A 17770-nucleotide genomic window follows, 5' to 3' on the forward strand; every position below is an offset into this window, starting at 1 on the left:
ACCAAAACATTTGGTCCAGTGGTGCTGACACACTAAAAAAGCTTTTGGAAGAGCATCTGTTTTAAGTTTAGCCACTTGGGTGGTGGCGCTTCATGGCTTCGCTCACAACCCACTTGTACACTTAATTTCACTTTAATTCCGTCTTTCACAAGCAGCGCGTTCGCGGTTCACCGGCATGGCCACATGGCATGGATGGAATATTCCATTTTAACGCGAAAGAGAGGGGGTGTGGACGGAATCTGTATTTCTTTGTAATGTATTGTGTTATCTTTGTTTCCATTTTAAACATACAAGAATCACCATTTATGAACACACTATCCGTGAATTACTGTCCAAAGTTTGCAGCTAATCAAAGGGCCCCTACAGTGGGCTGCAGTGGGACGGGCCCAAGGCAGTTGCAAAGACCGCCTCTGCAAACAACACATATACAGAGAAGACGTAAAAGACTTCCTAAAATCAAACTTGGGTAAGGGGAGGAACTAGAAGAGTTTGTGATACAGGGAGGAAAAAATGAGGGAAAAAAAAGAAGCGAGCCAGAGCTCAGGGTAAAAACTGGCATAGATTTATTTTCATGTAAAACTAAGATCCAACACTGAGTGACTGTAGACAGGTGTTTCAATTTCATTGTCCAACCCCGGTATGTCCCAAATGTGTCTATAAACTGGGTATAGGATATATATGATATCTCAATAAATTTCATAAAACATATTTTCTTTTTGTTTTGTTTTTTTCAGCTCAGAAAGTCATTTTGTAACGTTTGTAATAATACTTTTCATTAATTTAAGTAATGTCTTTTTGTCCACAGATCTTTCAGACAAATCCCATGTAAAAATGTCCCCAGAGCTCGTCAAGCTAGTCATACGGTTAGCTTATTAGAATAGGCAGCAGTGACTTCATTTAACTCACAATAGAAAAAAGGGCAATTCTGTTTATACTCTTTTTCCTAAAGTTCATATTAATACTTGTAAAGGGTTAATCATTTAGTGGGTGTTAACATATGAACAGCTCAGGCGTGAGGGATTGTGGTAGCTGCCTACCGTTTCATACACAGCCAGTCTATCTCTGCTCTCTCCTACTGGTATGCAGATTAGCTAAGTGTCAAACGGTCAGGTTGTTACCGTCATTTAATGGTCCATATTATGTCAATTTACATTTGAGATTTGTAGGTATATACATACACATATTCACACATACACACACAGCCTGCTTAAGTATACCTGTTTTTGATGTGTCCATTTTTGTAGTTCCACAAACTGTAGTTTATTTTTTTCACCTGCATATCCGATTAGCCTAAATTTTACCCTGTATATTTAATTCCCAGCGCCAGAGAGCTTTATTTTCGTGATAAATATTTCTTAAAACTGCATTGACACTAATGTGGTGACGTGTTTGTGTGTGTTGTGTTGGTACATGTAGATCAGGTGCAGCAGTGCTGCTGGGGTTTTTAAACACAGGGTTCAAACACCTTTTACCATGTAAAATTCAAGCACTTTTCAAGCACTTTCAAGGCCCATTTTCAAGGTTTTTTCAGCACCTTTGAGCAAAGTGGTAAAGTAATGATAACGGTGATATCTCAAAACTGTGATTCAGCGATAATCAATATATTGCAAAACTATCCTCCACACTTCACAGCGACTGAGCTACTGAGAAAAAAACACTTCTATGTAAGTAAATAGCAGGAGTTATGGATTTATTGGTGTCAGTTTCACACAAGTTAAATACCAATGTTCTCAAAATACTGAGTATCTCAACATAATGTGTATCCAATAAATTTCGTTCCACTTCACGATTGAAAGATTATTGATCTACTGTTCGAATTATGATGTATCTGGCATGATACGTCATAAAGAAGAAAAGGAGATCCAGTCCAAAATTGTAGTTCCGTCAGATTTTATTCAAAGAATCTTCTGAGCAAAACAGTTTTTTTGGATACATCAAAAATTGAGTAAAAAGATTATTGGAAAATTGAATTGAAATAAAAAGGTGAAAATAAGAGGAAAACCCCAAAGGTGAGAAAAGTTGGGGTTTCCAGAGTTCTCGGCTGTGTGAACAGGACCTGTGGCTCTGTAGTCCCTCTCGGGAGAAGCTCTCCCGCCCAACTCTACTCTTCTTCCTAGACAGAGTCTAATAAAAACAGGCATTCGCCTGGCCTCAGTCTAATGGTGTGTGAGGAGGCTCCTCACACCCCCCGGATCCTGATACTGATAAGCAGTTATTCATCCTATACGTCAGCCGAGAACTCGGTCACCCCAACCTTATCAGACTATAGATTACATGTACAGAAACTCATGGTTCCGCTGGAAAAAATCAATCATGCTAAGTTGCAAGAAAAATGGCCTTGCTTTGAGCACAAGGACACAATATACATACATTCTAAGTCACAATGTGAATCATCATGAATCGTGCTAAATGCTTGAATAACATACTGATTAAGTGAAATGCTGATTTAGTTACACACAGATTAACCCTTTAATCAATGAACAATGAACATAGTAAGGCAAAACTCCTCCGTATTCTTACACACTTGTTAATTCTTCACAAAAAACAAACAAAAAAATCATATATTTATGTTTGAAGCCCAAAATGTGGCAAAAGTTTGAAAAGTTCAAGGGGGGGGGCGAATACTTTTGCAAGGCACTGTATATAGTGGTTGCTTGAATGTATGTTTGGCTGTGTACAAAAGCTTTTGGCTAAATGCTTAAGTTGAAAGAATAGATAAGATTGCAGATCTTGCAATATAAAAGCCTTTTATTGAATCACATAGATATGAATATGAGTAAATACATAAGGTGATGTAAAACAACGATAATAGCTGGTACTGGATAAAACAATCAATAAAGTAAATGGATTAGATATTTTTAGTACCTTTAGAGATATAAAAAAAACCTTTAGCAAAACGATACCAAATAAGGAAAAGATAACAGAGTATATAACTTTAGCAACACAACACAACCAAATATCCCTGTAGATTAACTTGCAGATTTTTAATCAGACTGACTGAACCATAGACCAATGAGAAAACCAGTAGAGCAGGGGTGTCAAACTCATTTTGGCCGAGGGCCACATTGGCATATTGGCTGTCCACTGAGGGCCAGATGTAACTTATAAATGTAATAAAATGTAACCAAATGTAATATAAAATGAATGTAATTACTCCTTAATGTTAAATAACTCTCAATATACTATTTATTCAATCAAATATTACAGTTGCATGGAAAAAATGTTTGCTTGTTGCTCTATTAACATAAATCCTTTTAATTTGTCATGTTATGAAATCCAAAAACTCCATCAATCAAGAACCAAACTATTCAAGTGAATAGGAATGACATAAAATACAAGTTACATTAACTTTGATCAAAACGTTTGATACTGAAATAAGGCTTAATAAATATAAAATTAAAAATTGTGAGCTGTTAAGAACATGTGATAGATTTAGCATTTCCTCAGATTTAGCAGTTCCTCATACAACCACTAGTCGGAGCTGCAGCAGCAGCAGCACAAGCCCGCAGTCTTTACTCAGTCAGAGCTACAGCCCAGCCACGGGCTACAGGGCTCAGCTGAGCCAGTCTGGAGCGTTTTTACAGTTTTTAAAATTCTTCTGTGTAGAAAATAAAGATTTTAACCCCACTAACCGAATAATACAGCTCTCTACAGTTCATCTTTCAGCCCAAGCAGCTAACAGCAGCAGTTTAGCGCAGCCGTCACGGAGTCACTGCTCGCATAACATTATAAATAGGTCAGTTAGCGCGCTGCTAACCTCAGGATGTTTATAACTACGGAGTTTAGAACACACCACGGCTGCAAGGTTAGACTGTTGAAGGCTACTGAAGACTAATTAAAGGCTATTGGAGGTTATTGAAAGGGTTATTGGGGGCAGAAATCAGTAAAGGCTGGTTAGATTAGTGATTCACGTGCTCCTCCTTTGCTGAGGTGAAACTGCGACTAGCGCTGTCACAGTGATGTTTATTAACGTCATTAAAACAGATTTTGTCAGCTATTGTCTTATAAATATTTACACAGAACTTATATCTCTCCTAACAAGCGTTTATTTTGGTCAGTAACACTCTTCGTAACACAAAAGGCATACCGGTCTTTCAGTACATTACATTACATTACATTTGGCAGACGCTTTTGTCCAAAGCGACTTACAATAGTCAAGTACAATGTAAAATAAGTTTAAAGGTAAAACATCTTTGGATAGGGATAAAAGGAGGACAAAGGGGAATAATAGGATAGAGGAGTGAAGGAGAGGAAGAAGGAAATGAGGTTAGAAGTAGTTAGTGTGTTAGAGGTGTTAAGAGAGTAAGTGCTCTTTGAAGAGCTCTGTCTTCAGGAGTTTCTTAAAGATAGCGAGAGATTCTCCTGATCTGGTAGTGGAGGGTAGTTTGTTCCACCATTGGGGAACTCTGTATGAGAACAGTCTGGATTGCTTTGTGTGCATGTTTGGCAAAGCGAGGTGACGTTCATTGGAGGAGCGCAGAGGCCGGGAGGTAGCGTAAGCCTTCAGGAGCGAGTGCAGGTAGGAAGGAGCCTGTTCTGTCATCACCTTGTAGGCGATTGTAAGAGCTTTGAATTTGATGCGAGCATCAACTGGTAGCCAATGGAGCTCAATGAGCAGCGGGGTGACATGTGCCCGTTTGACATGTGCCCGTTTTGGCTGGTTGAAGACCAGACGTGCTACTGCGTTCTGGATCATCTGGAGTGGTTTTACTACACAGGCCGGGAGGCCAATTAGCAGGGCATTGCAGTAGTCGAGGCGTGAGATGACGACCGCTTGCACCAGGAGTTGGGTGGCCTGTTGCGTCAGGAACGGTCTAATTTTTCGGATGTTATAGAGCGCAAAGCGGCAGGACCGAGCAACTGAGGCCACATGGTGCGTGAAGGAGAGTTGGTCATCAACCAGAACACCCAGGTTCCTAGCAACCTTTGTCGGTGAGAGAGAGAGAGAGTCGATACTTATAGAGAATTTGTGTTGAAAAGATGGTTTTGCTGGTATAACCAGAAGTTCAGTCTTTGAGAGATTTAATTGAAGGTGATGCTCCCTCATCCATGAGGATATGTCAGAGAGACACTTTCACCTTGAAGCACAGCCCTCCGTCTGCATCAACTTTTCTTTTTCTGGACATTATGGGATAAACGTTTGTATGTCTCAATTCCACCCGCGAAGTTACGCCTTCCCTCCGGCAGGGTTTCCACATCAATGACTACACTGCCGTGTAGTGGCAGTAAGCCGTAACTTCGCGGGTAATACAATCGACAAGCATTGTGGGAAATGTAGTTTTTGGTCAAAGAACGCTTCTGACCTATTTATTACAGACACTAAGATCTTACAAGCTCTCGCTTGGATGTGGCCACATTTGGCCCGCGGGCCTTGTGTTTGACACATGTGCAGTAGAGGGAATCAAGGATCCTGCAGTCTTATTGCTGCATAGCCTGCTGAGTGTTGCTTTCAGTATGGAAACTACAGCTAGACCGTTTTTTTTTTTTTTTTTTTTACTCTGAAAAGGATTTTGTTGGCCTTTTGTTGCAAGCTAAGAATATTCTCTACTCCTAAGAATACTCTACTCCTTTAAACTACGACATCTAAATTTTAAAAGACTAAGTAATGCTAATCTAACATCTGGAGCAAACACTGGCAGTGCCCTCGCTCCAACTACAAACTACAAATGTGGAGTGGAGGAAAAAATAAAGAAAGTTTTTATATGTAAACAATTGAGAATGTGTTAAGGCTGTAAATGACATAAGTTGACCAAATGATCATTTCCTACTTATGGCAAAGCATATTCAATTTTTAAACCTAAAAATGTCCCAGAATGATAAAATCCTCACTTTTGTTTATTATTAGTTCTAAAGCTAATGCTGAGATTTAATATACGATTTTACTCTGAGCTAGCATCATCGCTTTACTATTTATTCAGCATATCACTGAAAAAATTGTAAAAATGTATGTTCCTAGTTTATGCTGTTAGTGGTACCATTTATGATTCTGTGTGTAAAAACCTCTTAAAACACAACACTAAGTGTTGAAGAGCTCTGCAGGCATTAACTAATGTAGGTATACAAACAAACATAAAAACACAGCATGAAATTCAGTAAACATCATCTCTGGATAAGATTCATTTTTCTGAACCTGTAAAAAGCCATTTTTAAATGAACTTCTTGTAACAGAGTGAAGATTTTGTGCATGATGAGGTGTTTTTGACTGTCTGAAAGATTTAAGGTTTGCATTTTTATGGCAGAGGAACAGATTTGGGATACTTTTCTATTAGGGGTGGGAATCGTTTACTATCTCACGATTCGATTCGATTCCGATTTTGGGGGCCACGATTCGATTCAAAATCGATTTTTGATTCAAAACGATTTGAATTATAAAAATTTCTGCTTCTGGCTTATGAATCTTATTGAAAAAAAACCCTCCATAATATACACTGGTCCTGGAGCAGGTAATGTGTTACAAAAACAATAAAATGTGCAGGAATGTGGGTCCTCAGTGACAGAGGAATCACTGGGATATCACAATGACGTTAATGAACAATAAATAAATAATAAATAACACTGCTTTATTACCAGGCTACTAGCGGTGGTGTGTAGGTGACGCTGCTGGGCTGATGTGATGATAGCAGTGGAGCGCTAAAGTTCAGGAGCAGCTGCTGATTAACTAGTTAATTTAAGGTCGTTGTATTTCTTCAGAAAGGGGGCAGGAGGTGGAGAAATTAATTCATATGGTCCATTCCTTAATTCCTCTGTGATGAGGAGCTGAAATTAGCTCTGATTAGCTTATTGTATTTTTCCGTTCCGCCTTAAATGCTGCAGCCCGCTGCCACCTGTAGCGTTATTTAAGGTGGAACTGGAAAGTTAGCTAGTTAGCTAGCTAACAGTTACTGAAACTAACTACTAGCGATCTTTTTTATGCTTGTTATGAAGCATTCTGCCATAAAACATTGAAACTACACGTTAATCTAATGTAATATAGTGCTTGTTCTGCCATCTTACCGGTGATTCTCAAACACCTACGCTCTGTGTGTGTCTGGAAGATCTCCGTTTGAAAGGACAAGCGCTATCCCCAGGGTTGCCAGGTCCAACAAAAATACCCAGCCCAAAATCAGTCTAAAACCCGCCCCTCAGAATCGATTTTGGGACATTTTAAATCGATTCTGAATCGTAGTAAATGAGAATCAAGATTCTTATGTGAATCGATTTTTTGGCACACCTCTATTTTCTATCTTTTGTGAATGCACTGATGTAATATAAGTTCACTCTGTAAAGTAAAACTCTTCCCACAGTCTGAACAGTGATACGGTTTCTCTCCTGTGTGAATGCGCTGGTGATTTTTGAGATTACTCTGTGTAGTAAAACACTTATCACAGTCGAAACAGTAATATGGTTTCTCTCCTGTGTGAATGCGCTGGTGCAGTTTGAGAGTACTCTGTTGATTAAAACTCTTCCCACAGTCTGAGCAGTAATACGGTTTCTCTCCTGTGTGAATGCGCTGGTGTATTTTGAGACTACTCTGTTCAGTAAAACTCTTCCCACAGTCTGAGCAGTGATACGGTTTCTCTCCTGTGTGAATGCGCTGGTGTATTTTGAGATTACTCTGTTTAGTAAAACTCTTCCCACAGTCGAAACAGTAATACGGTTTCTCTCCTGTGTGAATGCGCTGGTGTATTTTGAGATGACTCTGTTGAGTAAATCTCTTTCCACAGTCTGAGCAGTGATACGGTTTCTCTCCTGTGTGAATGCGCTGGTGTATTTTGAGACTACTCTGTTCAGTAAAACTCTTCCCACAATCGGAGCAGTGATACGGTTTCTCTCCTGTGTGAATTCGCTGGTGTTTTTTGAGATTACTCTGTTTAGTAAAACTCTTCCCACAGTCTGAGCAGTGATATGGTTTCTCTCCTGTGTGAATGCCTTGGTGCAGTTTGAGAGTACTCTGTTGATTAAAACTCTTCCCACAGTCTGAGCAGTGATACGGTTTCTCTCCTGTGTGAATGCGCTGGTGCAGTTTGAGATGACTCTGTTGATTAAAACTCTTCCCACAGTCTGAGCAGTAATACGGTTTCTCTCCTGTGTGAATTCGCTGGTGTTTTTTGAGATTACTCTGTTTAGTAAAACTCTTCCCACAGTCTGAGCAGTGATACGGTTTCTCTCCTGTGTGAATTCGCTGGTGTTTTTTGAGATTACTCTGTTTAGTAAAACTCTTCCCACAGTCTGAGCAGTAATACGGTTTCTCTCCTGTGTGAATTCGCTGGTGTTTTTTGAGATTACTCTGTTTAGTAAAACTCTTCCCACAGTCTGAGCAGTAATACGGTTTCTCTCCTGTGTGAATGCGCTGGTGTTTTTTGGTATCGCTCTGTTTAGTAAAACTCTTGACAGAGTGCTGATGTTTCTCCATGTTGGGACTTGGCTCCATCTGTCTGTGAAATGTAGCAAACAATTTCTGCGTTTTCAGGAGATTCTTCTGGATGGCTTGTGCTTCACCTCTTTCAGCAGTTTAACACTGTTCTTTATTAAATATCCTGGTTGTTTATTCTGGAAAAACAAAGAAAAAAAATTTTGTGTATTAAAATAAAAGCAGGTCAATTAACCAAAAAGAATTACCTACATTAGTTACACTATATGGAGAAAACTACTGGGACACCTTCATACTACAATAAAGGCTTCAGTACTTTTATCCCATTATAAATTCACAGACATTTTAATATGTAGTTGTATCTTGACTGTCAGCAGGCTGCAGCTGCAAAATGTATGTAGCAGAAACACTGCTGCTGTCCTGAGCACTGAATACAGTGTTATACTACTACTTTAGTAGTATCACACTTTACACTATAATCCATACTACTAAAACTTGAAGCTCGGCTGCGCTCCGGTCCACACCTAGAACCTCCCGCTATGAAGCCGAGCGGAGCGCAGTGCGGCCGAACCGAGTTCCTCGATTAGGCTCGGCCCTGATGCAGAATTTTAGATTTTAGATGCAGAATGAGCACACCTGATGCTTCCACAAGTGATTAAACAGGAGAGATAGTTGAGGGAGGCAGGTCTAATTCAGTGGTTCGGCTTTCAAAGGTCTGATAAACTTCAGCTTGCTCCCAATTGTGCCGGAAAGTGGAGTTGACTAGCAACGGTAATGCATCTAATCTGTTCCACCACCTCAAGCAGTTTCACTACACACAATATCTTCCTTATTCTGGCTGAAGCACTTATGTAGTTTATGTTGTATCTAAGTTATTTATAGTTGATATAGGTTTGTTTATTTGACGGTGATATCGTGTTCTTTTTATATAAATGAAGGCTTTCTGCATTCTTTATCCTGGATGAGGCACTTTTGTTTTGATCTGTTAAATATGTTTACAAAAGGATAAGAAGCTCTGCCTCTGTTGTAATGTAAAGTTATTTATATTGGTAAAATGTAAATAGGTTATTGGTTTGTGTTTGACAGAGATGTCATGTTTTTATATTGCTACATGCAAATAAAGGTGAGCATTAATTCCATAATGCCATAAATTTAATGCCATAAATATCGTAAGAAATAATGTTGCCAATATTTTTGAATATCATGAACTATATTACCCTGAAATATGGAGCCATATCACCCACCCCTAATTATCACATTCAGGGTAGTACTTTCCTGCTGTTTTAAGCAAAAGAAAAATTCACACTGTTTTCATTTCCTATTATATATCTTCTAGAGACATTTTATATATGTTTATGTCCAGTATAATTTATTTTACTTTAATCCTGCATATATGGAGTGCATTATTACCCAGCAAAAAGCTACACATCGGCCCTTCGTGGGCTAAGTGCGGGCACTGTGGGCAGGGGCTAGCCCATTAAAATTCCAAACAGGCCCAACATGGGTTTTCTGTGGGCAGCCTGTTCATTGGCTGGCCCACTCAAATCCTATAAAAGGCCGCTGTGGGCTAGCCTGAACTAGTCCAGTGCATTAATGCCCCTGTAGGCCCAGTGTGGGAATTATTTGGACAGCCAACACTTTGATGCGCCCACACAAATCCCAGGCAGGCCCACTGTGGGTCAGCCCACATTCAGCCTGCACCATTTCACACCCTGAAGGGCCAGTGTGGGATATATGTGGGCAAAGCACAGTTTAGCATGCCCACACAATTCCCATGCAGAGCCAGTGTGGATCAGCCCACATTCAGCCTGCACCATTTCACACCCTGAAGGGCAAGTGTGGGTTATATGTCGGCAACCTGCACTTTGGCATGTGCACACAAATCTCATGCAGGGCCACTGTGGGTCAGCCCTAATTCAGCCTGCACCATTTACACACTGTAGGCATTGTGGGTTATATGTGGGCAGCACGCACACATATGTGAGCATGCCCACACAAATCCTATGCTAGGTTACTCTGGGTCAGCCCAAATTTACCATACAATATTTTACAATCTGAAAGTTTGTGTCATAACAAGTTCATATGAAGGGTATCTGAATATTTTTTATTGTTTTTGTCTGTGAGAGCTAGGTAGATTAGCTAGCTTAGTGGATAGGAGCAACACTGTGTGAAATGTAGTATCAGCTCTGAAAGATTTTCTAAACCAAAAGTGGAGAAAAATCAAGGTACCACAGCAGAGTTGTGCAGAGACCTTTGGAGGGACACACACACACACACACACATAGTAACATCTCATATTTTTGAAGACATATACTGTATAGCTATACATTTTTATTTATAAAAATATTTGTATTTAATATTTTGGATAGCTACGAATTTGCTCCATGGTGCTGATTCATAATCTCACCTTTATTATTGGTAGTGCTGATAATAAATAAATAAAAATATTAAATTATAAATGTTTTTGTGCTTGACTATACACTTTGTGTAAGCCAGCAAGGTTATAAAAGTTACATATTTTTTTATTTTTGCATGTGATATTTAATTGTGAGGATCATGTGACCAACGAATCCACCCCCTCCCCTCCCCCCTCCCTGCACGTGCCTTTACCACAGAGCAACGATCAAGCTTAAAGGCAAAGTCAGTGAGTGACTTTGGTCTGTCAAAGTGACTGAAAGGTAAGTTATAATTTCTGTTCTACTATACGCTTTTCTATTTTTTGCTAATGTATGCTAATGTGGTGCTAATGCAGTTACCACTCTCAGGTTATTGTAGCATTATAAGGGTAGCTATGTTGAAGTTAGCATTGTGCTAAAAAAAGTTAGCATTGTCCTAAGTTAGAATGAGAATTTACCTCACATTTAAATAACACGAGGGGCTCCCAAGTTGGCAGCTTATCTCGGCTCTTGGAGAAAGACTGCTGTTAAGTAAGTTAACTTTATATCCAAGTATGTCAACAATAACCAGCTAAGGGAGCAATGGCTTGCTAAGGGAAGTATTAAGGGAAATGGAAAATGGAAAGATATCCACTTAAGCTAAGGGAAAGATAGCCAGTTAAGCTAAGGGAAAGATAGCCAGTTAAGCTAAGGGAAAGATAGTCAGTTAAGCTAAGGGAAAGCTAGCCAGCTAAGCTAAGGGAAAGATAGCCAGTTAAGCTAAGGGAAAGATAGCCAGTTAAGCTAAGGGAAAGATAGCCAGTTAAGCTAAGGGAAAGATAGCCAGTTAAGCTAAGGGAAAGATAGCCAGTTAAGCTAAGGGAAAGATATCCAGTTAAGCTAAGGGAAAAATAACCAGTTAAGCTAAGGGGAAGCTAGCCAGTTAAGCTAAGGGAAAGATAGCCAGTTAAGCTAAGGGAAAGATAGCCAGTTAAGCTAAGGGAAAGATAGTCAGTTAAGCTAAGGGAAAGATAGCCAGTTAAGCTAAGGGAAAGATAGCCAGTTAAGCTAAGGGAAAGATAGCCAGCTAAGCTAACGGAAATATAGCCAGTTAAGCTAAGGGAAAGATAGCCAATTAAGCTAAGGGAAAGATAGCCAGTTAAGCTAAGGGAAAGATAGCCAGTTAAGCTAAGGGAAAGATAGCCAGCTAAGCTAACGGAAATATAGCCAGCTAAGCTAAGGGAAAGATATCCAACTAAGCTAACGGAAATATAGCCAGTTAAGCTAAGGGAAAGATAGCCAGTTAAGCTAATGGAAAGCTAGCCAGTTAACCTAAGGGAAAGATATCCACCTAAGCTAAGGGAAAGATAGCCAGTTAAGCTAAGGGAAAGCTAGCCAGCTAAGCTAACGGAAATATAGCCAGCTAAGCTAAGGGAAATATAGCCAGCTAAGCTAATGGAGAGCTAGCCAGTTAAGCTAAGGGAAAGATATCCAGCTAAGCTAAGGGAAAGATAGCCAGTTAAGCTAATGGAAAGCTAGCCAGTTAAGCTAAGGGAAAGATATTCAGTTAAGCTAATGCAAAGATAGCCAGTTAAGCTAAGGGAAAGACAGCCAGTTAAGCTAAGGGAAAGATAGCCAGTTAAGCTAAGGGAAAGACAGCCAGTTAAGCTAAGGGAAAGATAGCCAGTTAAGCTAAGGGAAAGATAGCCAGTTAAGCTAATGAAAAGCTAGCCAGTTAAGCTAAGGGAAAGATAGCCAGTTAAGCTAATGTAAAGATAGCCAGTTAAGCTAAGGGAAAGATATCATTTTAAAAAGTTTTGGTATTTTTGTGAACCTGATATCCTGATATCGGCCACCTCACATGTTTATAGAATGTAACTACCAGTCACACACAGTGACTGTAAAGGCTATTTATGTTTCACCCTGAATAGCCTGAAGAAATTCAAATTCAAATAACTATCACTATATAAGAATCACTGTAATCAAATACAGTCTGCAAATTTCTCTAAAATTAAGCATTGTACATGAAAAGACAGTAACAGATGTAGTATTTACCTGACTGCATTCTCATATCTCTATATTATCATTTTAAGAGGCCGTGAGAAGATCAATCATGCCACCACCAAAGGATGCAGAGATCGAGCAGGTTGCAAAGGTTTGGCTTTGGAATGCACGGGACCGTTCAGGTGGACGGAAGCATCGTCTCATGCAGTCTCTTCAAAAAAATAGTTAATTTATGATCTATGCTATATTAATGCATGAAAAATATTCATTTTTGATATTATGATTAACTATATCTGTTCTATTTATGTAAAGTACATCTATTTTCTCCTTCATTATTATTGCTGTGAGATAAAAACCTTAATGCAAAAACTAATGTTATATTCAATTAGAATTTTTTTTTACTGGTTTTATTGGGATGACATTTTGGTTCCAAGTCTACAAGCAAGAGGAATAAAATTAATAATAGAGATCAGGGGTGGGTTTCCTGAAAGCTTCGTTACGCTAAGAACTTCGTTAACTCGTACTTAAGATTGATCGTTAATTAAAGAGTGTTTCCCAAACCCGTGCGTAACTAAAGTACTACGTAAACTCGCTCGCAGATTAACGAGTGCCCTCACCCAGTCGTTATTCTTAAGAGCTTCTTTAGGGGATCTCTACTTGCAGTTCAGCACCTTAAACACCAGGGACCGCCAATTTTGAGGGAGAAAAATTATAATTTCCCTGGTTAAAACAATTATATTATGTTACTATTAATTATAATCAATTATATTATATATATAATTATTATTATAATAATTAATATTATTATATTATATTATATTATATTATATTATTTCCCGTGTCTGCGGGTGCTCCGGTTTCCTCCCACAGTCCAAAGTTCAGGCTAATTGGATGTCGGATAAAAATTGCCCCTTAGGTGTGAGTGTGTGAGTGGATGTGCCTGTGTGTCTGTATATAGACTCCAGCCCCCCCCCTTAACAGATAAAGCGGTTGACGATGAGTGAGTAAGTGAGTGAATGATTTATATTATATTATATTATATTATATCATATATTATATTATATTATATTATGTGTAGTCTAACTGGGCATACTGGAATTGACCAATCAAACCCATAAATTATTAAAAATCCAGATTCCTGCAGATGATGCTCACGGTCTAAGCAAAGCTGCAAAGTCACCAAGTCCGTGGATTCTGTAATCAGGCTGTTATGTGGCATACACACACTTATATACACTTCCCACCAGCCCGGGAATTACAGCACATTACAATATATTTCCATGCTATTGGGAAAATCCCTGGTACTGTAGGTCCGGTGCAGGGGACGCCTGCAGTGTCTTTACTCACACCTACACGTATTGTAAAGGGTATCGGTGAATGTGCAGGTAATATTTAATATTATTCTTTATTTAGGTGCTTCTAACCAACATTGTGGCCGTTCATATGGGCAAACTCTGGGGTGTGTCAGCTCGCAAATATATAAATACCAGTCAAAAGTTGACACGTCTCTTTTTTTTTTTTTTTTTTTTACATTGTCGATTAATATTAAAACTATGAAAACAATTTATTGACGCATATGGAATTATCTAGTTAACAAAGAGGTGCATGGCCTTCAAAATCCCCTGACCTAAACCCAACTGAGATGTTGATTTAGGATGAGCTGGAGCTTTACTGTGTGTGCGTATATATATATATATATATATATGTATGTATATATATATATATATATATATATATATATATATACATGGGCGTGGTAGTGGGGGGAAAAGTGGACCTGACTACCCAGGGCCCAAGTAGGGAGAGGGGCCCATAAAAATCCTGATTTATTCATTTATTTTTAGTGGTATTTTTATTATTGAATTGGGCCCTCTAATTAACTATTTATTAATTAATCTATCAAAAATCATTGATAACATCTAATGAGAGAATTAACTTTAGTTACAGTCCTCTCAACATATGGGACATTCTGGGAGCCCCCTCCTGGAGGCGCAAGATGGTTTGGTCCGCCCGACAGCGACCCGGCTACAGGTGTACCGTCAGTGAGCCCAGATTAAATGACTTGGGGGGGGGGGTTAGAGAATTCATGCTGCCCCTAAAACAGAAATCAGGTTATCAGAAGAAGAAAGAAAGAAGGCAGAGTGAGGGGAGGCAGCTGTTGACGGCTTTCTTTCCCAAAGGTGAACAGAGTTTGCTTGTTATGCTAAGTGTAATTAAAGTTAATGTAGTCCTCTCCACACAGCTGCTGCTGATGTCTGTATGCTCACGTGAAGCCGTTAGCTTAGCAAGTTACCAACCAGGCTGCTGCTGCTGTAAGAATAAAGGTAATTCTGAGCCGCGTAACGTTAGATATCGACATTAACCGGTCTTAGAAACTCCCCCTTACGTTGGTATGGCAATATTTCTGCTGCATATATCAACATGTAAATAGCCTACCAATATCTCTGTAGGTGCGAGTACACACTAGTAATATATTAAGCAATAAAGCAATTGATTATTTTTGTCTGGTAAAAAGCCTTAGCATTGCAGTGCAGTGCTTAAAAGCTATTATCAACGCTCAATAAATTCATGATGTTACCAAAGCCAATTAATAATCATGTTAAATAACTGTGATCTCAATATTAATCAAAAATAATTGTGATCATGATTTTTGCCATATATTTTTGCCAGAGATTGTAGCTTAAAACTTTATTAATGCTTTTTATTTTAGATAAATACCGCTTTTTTGCTCACGTTCTTCATGTACTTGATAGGGGCCCACTGACATTGCGAGTGTACAGGGCCCAGAATTTGCTGCTACGCCCCTGTATATATATATATATATATACACACTGCTCAAAAAAATAAAGGGAACACTCAAATAACACAATAAGACTCCAAGTAAATCAAACTTCTGTGAAATTAAATTGTCCACTTAGGAAGCAACACTGATTGACAATAAATTTCACCTGCTGTTGTGCAAATGGAATAGACAACAGGTGGAAATTATTGGCAATTAGCAAGACACACTCAATAAAGGAGCGGTTCTGCAGGTGGGGACCACAGACCACGTCTCAGAACCTATGCTGTCTGGCTGATGTTTTGGTCAGTTTTGAATGTTGGTGGTGCTTTCACACTCGTGGTAGACGGACTCTACAACCCACACAAGTGGCTCAGGTAGTGAAGCTCATCCAGGATGGCACATCAATGCGAGCTGTGGCAAGAAAGTTTGCTGTGTCTGTCAGCGTAGTGTCTAGAGGCTGGAGGCGCTACCAGGAGACAGGCCAGTACACCAGGAGACGTGGAGGAGGCCGTAGGAGGGCAACAACCCAGCAGCAGGACCGCTACCTCCGCCTTTGTGCAAGAAGGAACAGGAGGAGCACTGCCAGAGCCCTGCAAAATGACCTCCAGCAGGCCACAAATGTGCATGTGTCTGCACAAACGGTTAGAAACCGACTCCATGAGGATGGTATGAGGGCCCGACGTCCACAGATGGGGGTTGTGCTCACAGCCCAACACCGTACAGGACGCTTGGCATTTGTCAGAGAACACCAGGATTGGCAAATTCGCCACTGGCGCCTTGTGCTCTTCACAGATGAAAGCAGGTTCATACTGAGCACATGACAGACGTGACAGAGTCTGGAGACGCCGTGGAGAGCGGTCTGCTGCCTGCAACATCCTTCAGCATGACCGGTTTGGCAGTGGGTCAGTAATGGTGTGGGGTGGCATTTCTTTGGAGGGCCGCACAGCCCTCCATGTGCTCACCAGAGGTAGCCTGACTGCCATTAGGTACCGAGATGAGATCCTCAGACCCCTTGTGAGACCATATGCTGGTGCGGTTGGCCCTGGGTTCCTCCTAATGCAGGACAATGCTAGACCTCATGTGGCTGGAGTGTGTCAGCAGTTCCTGCAAGATGAAGGCATTGAAGCTATGGACTGGCCCGCCCGTTCCCCAGACCTGAATCCGATTGAGCACATCTGGGACATCATGTCTCGCTCCATCCACCAACGTCACGTTGCACCACAGACTGTCCAGGAGTTGGCGGATGCTTTAGTCCAGGTCTGGGAGGAGATCCCTCAGGAGACCATCCGCCACCTCATCAGGAGCATGCCCAGGCGTTGTAGGGAGGTCATACAGGCACATGGAGGCCACACACAATACTGAGCCTCATTTTGACTTGTTTTAAGGACATTACATTAAAGTTGGATCAGCCTGTAGTGTGTTTTTTCACTTTAATTTTGTGTGTGGCTCCAAATCCAGGCCTCCATTGGTTAATAAATTTCATTTCCATTGATGATTTTTGTGTGATTTTGTTGTCAGCACATTCAACTTTGTACAGAACAAAGTATTCAATGAGAATATTTCATTCATTCAGATCTAGGATGTGTTATTTGAGTGTTCCCTTTATTTTTTTGAGCAGTGTATATATATATTTACACACCGGAACATACGTATATGTATTATTATATTATTTTTATACTATTAATAATTATAATAATAATAAATTAATATTATTATCAATATTACTATTAATAATATTTGTACAATATCTATTAATATAATATATTAACAATAATAGTTTTAAGTTTAATGTTTATTAAACATTTATATATAAACATATCCCAGCAAAAAGCTACACATCGGCCCTTCGTGGGCTAAGTGTGGGCACTGTGGGCAGGGGCTAGCCCATTAAAATTCCAAACAGGCCCAACATGGGTTTTCTGTGGGCAGCCTGTTCATTGGCTGGCCCACTCAAATCCTATAAAAGGCCGCTGTGGGCTAGCCTGAACTGGTCCAGTGCATTAATGCCCCTGTAGGCCCAGTGTGGGAATTATTTGGACAGCCAACACTTTGATGCGCCCACACAAATCCCAGGCAGGCCCACTGTGGGTCAGCCCACATTCAGCCTGCACCATTTCACACCCTGAAGGGCCAGTGTGGGTTATATGTGGGCAACCCGCACTCTGGCATGCCCACACAAATCCCAGGCAGGCCCACTGTGGGTCAGCCCACATTCAGCCTGCACCATTTCACACCCTGAAGGGCCAGTGTGGGTTATAT

The 17770-nt window shown here is 40.0% G+C and overlaps 10 protein-coding genes across 16 annotated transcripts in view; 5 read left to right on the forward strand and 5 right to left on the reverse strand.

Annotated features, from left to right (window-relative positions):
- The window catches only part of LOC125801273 (zinc finger protein 239-like), a 256548-nt gene that overhangs the window by 209249 nt on the left and 29529 nt on the right, over positions 1-17770 (reverse strand). The gene's annotated exons all lie outside the window — the stretch shown is intronic.
- The window catches only part of LOC125801434 (zinc finger protein 239-like), a 223537-nt gene that overhangs the window by 176205 nt on the left and 29562 nt on the right, over positions 1-17770 (reverse strand). The window lies entirely within an intron of this gene.
- Positions 1-17770, forward strand: part of LOC125801215 (uncharacterized) — a 236099-nt gene that overhangs the window by 147854 nt on the left and 70475 nt on the right. The gene's annotated exons all lie outside the window — the stretch shown is intronic.
- The window catches only part of LOC125801280 (zinc finger protein 239-like), a 316465-nt gene that overhangs the window by 147030 nt on the left and 151665 nt on the right, over positions 1-17770 (forward strand). The gene's annotated exons all lie outside the window — the stretch shown is intronic.
- The window catches only part of LOC125801206 (zinc finger protein 585A-like), a 308944-nt gene that overhangs the window by 146030 nt on the left and 145144 nt on the right, over positions 1-17770 (reverse strand). The window lies entirely within an intron of this gene.
- LOC111190034 (zinc finger protein 239-like) overlaps positions 1-17770 on the forward strand; it is a 250622-nt gene that overhangs the window by 137410 nt on the left and 95442 nt on the right. The window lies entirely within an intron of this gene.
- The window catches only part of LOC125801461 (gastrula zinc finger protein XlCGF49.1-like), a 256787-nt gene that overhangs the window by 113644 nt on the left and 125373 nt on the right, over positions 1-17770 (forward strand). The window lies entirely within an intron of this gene.
- The window catches only part of LOC125801199 (zinc finger protein 271-like), an 883173-nt gene that overhangs the window by 73373 nt on the left and 792030 nt on the right, over positions 1-17770 (forward strand). The gene's annotated exons all lie outside the window — the stretch shown is intronic.
- Positions 1874-17770, reverse strand: part of LOC125801195 (zinc finger protein 585A-like) — a 357158-nt gene continuing 341261 nt past the window's right edge. For 2 of the 3 annotated variants that reach the window (XM_049477526.1, XM_049477525.1), the window contains one exon: positions 1874-5303. The gene's annotated coding sequence lies outside the window, so the exon portion shown is untranslated. The remainder of the gene's footprint in view (positions 5304-17770) is intronic. The other variant, XM_049477528.1, reaches the window with a different exon arrangement.
- The window catches only part of LOC125801239 (zinc finger protein 484-like), a 241143-nt gene continuing 225246 nt past the window's right edge, over positions 1874-17770 (reverse strand). Inside the window, exon 2 of the mRNA XM_049477655.1 lies at positions 1874-8529. Coding sequence (XP_049333612.1) covers positions 7220-8410 — 1191 coding nt within the window. The 5' untranslated portion in view covers positions 8411-8529 and the 3' untranslated portion in view covers positions 1874-7219. The remainder of the gene's footprint in view (positions 8530-17770) is intronic.

The sequence above is a fragment of the Astyanax mexicanus genome, chromosome 4, assembly GCF_023375975.1.
Source record: "Astyanax mexicanus isolate ESR-SI-001 chromosome 4, AstMex3_surface, whole genome shotgun sequence".
NCBI classification, from domain to species: domain Eukaryota; kingdom Metazoa; phylum Chordata; class Actinopteri; order Characiformes; family Acestrorhamphidae; genus Astyanax; species Astyanax mexicanus.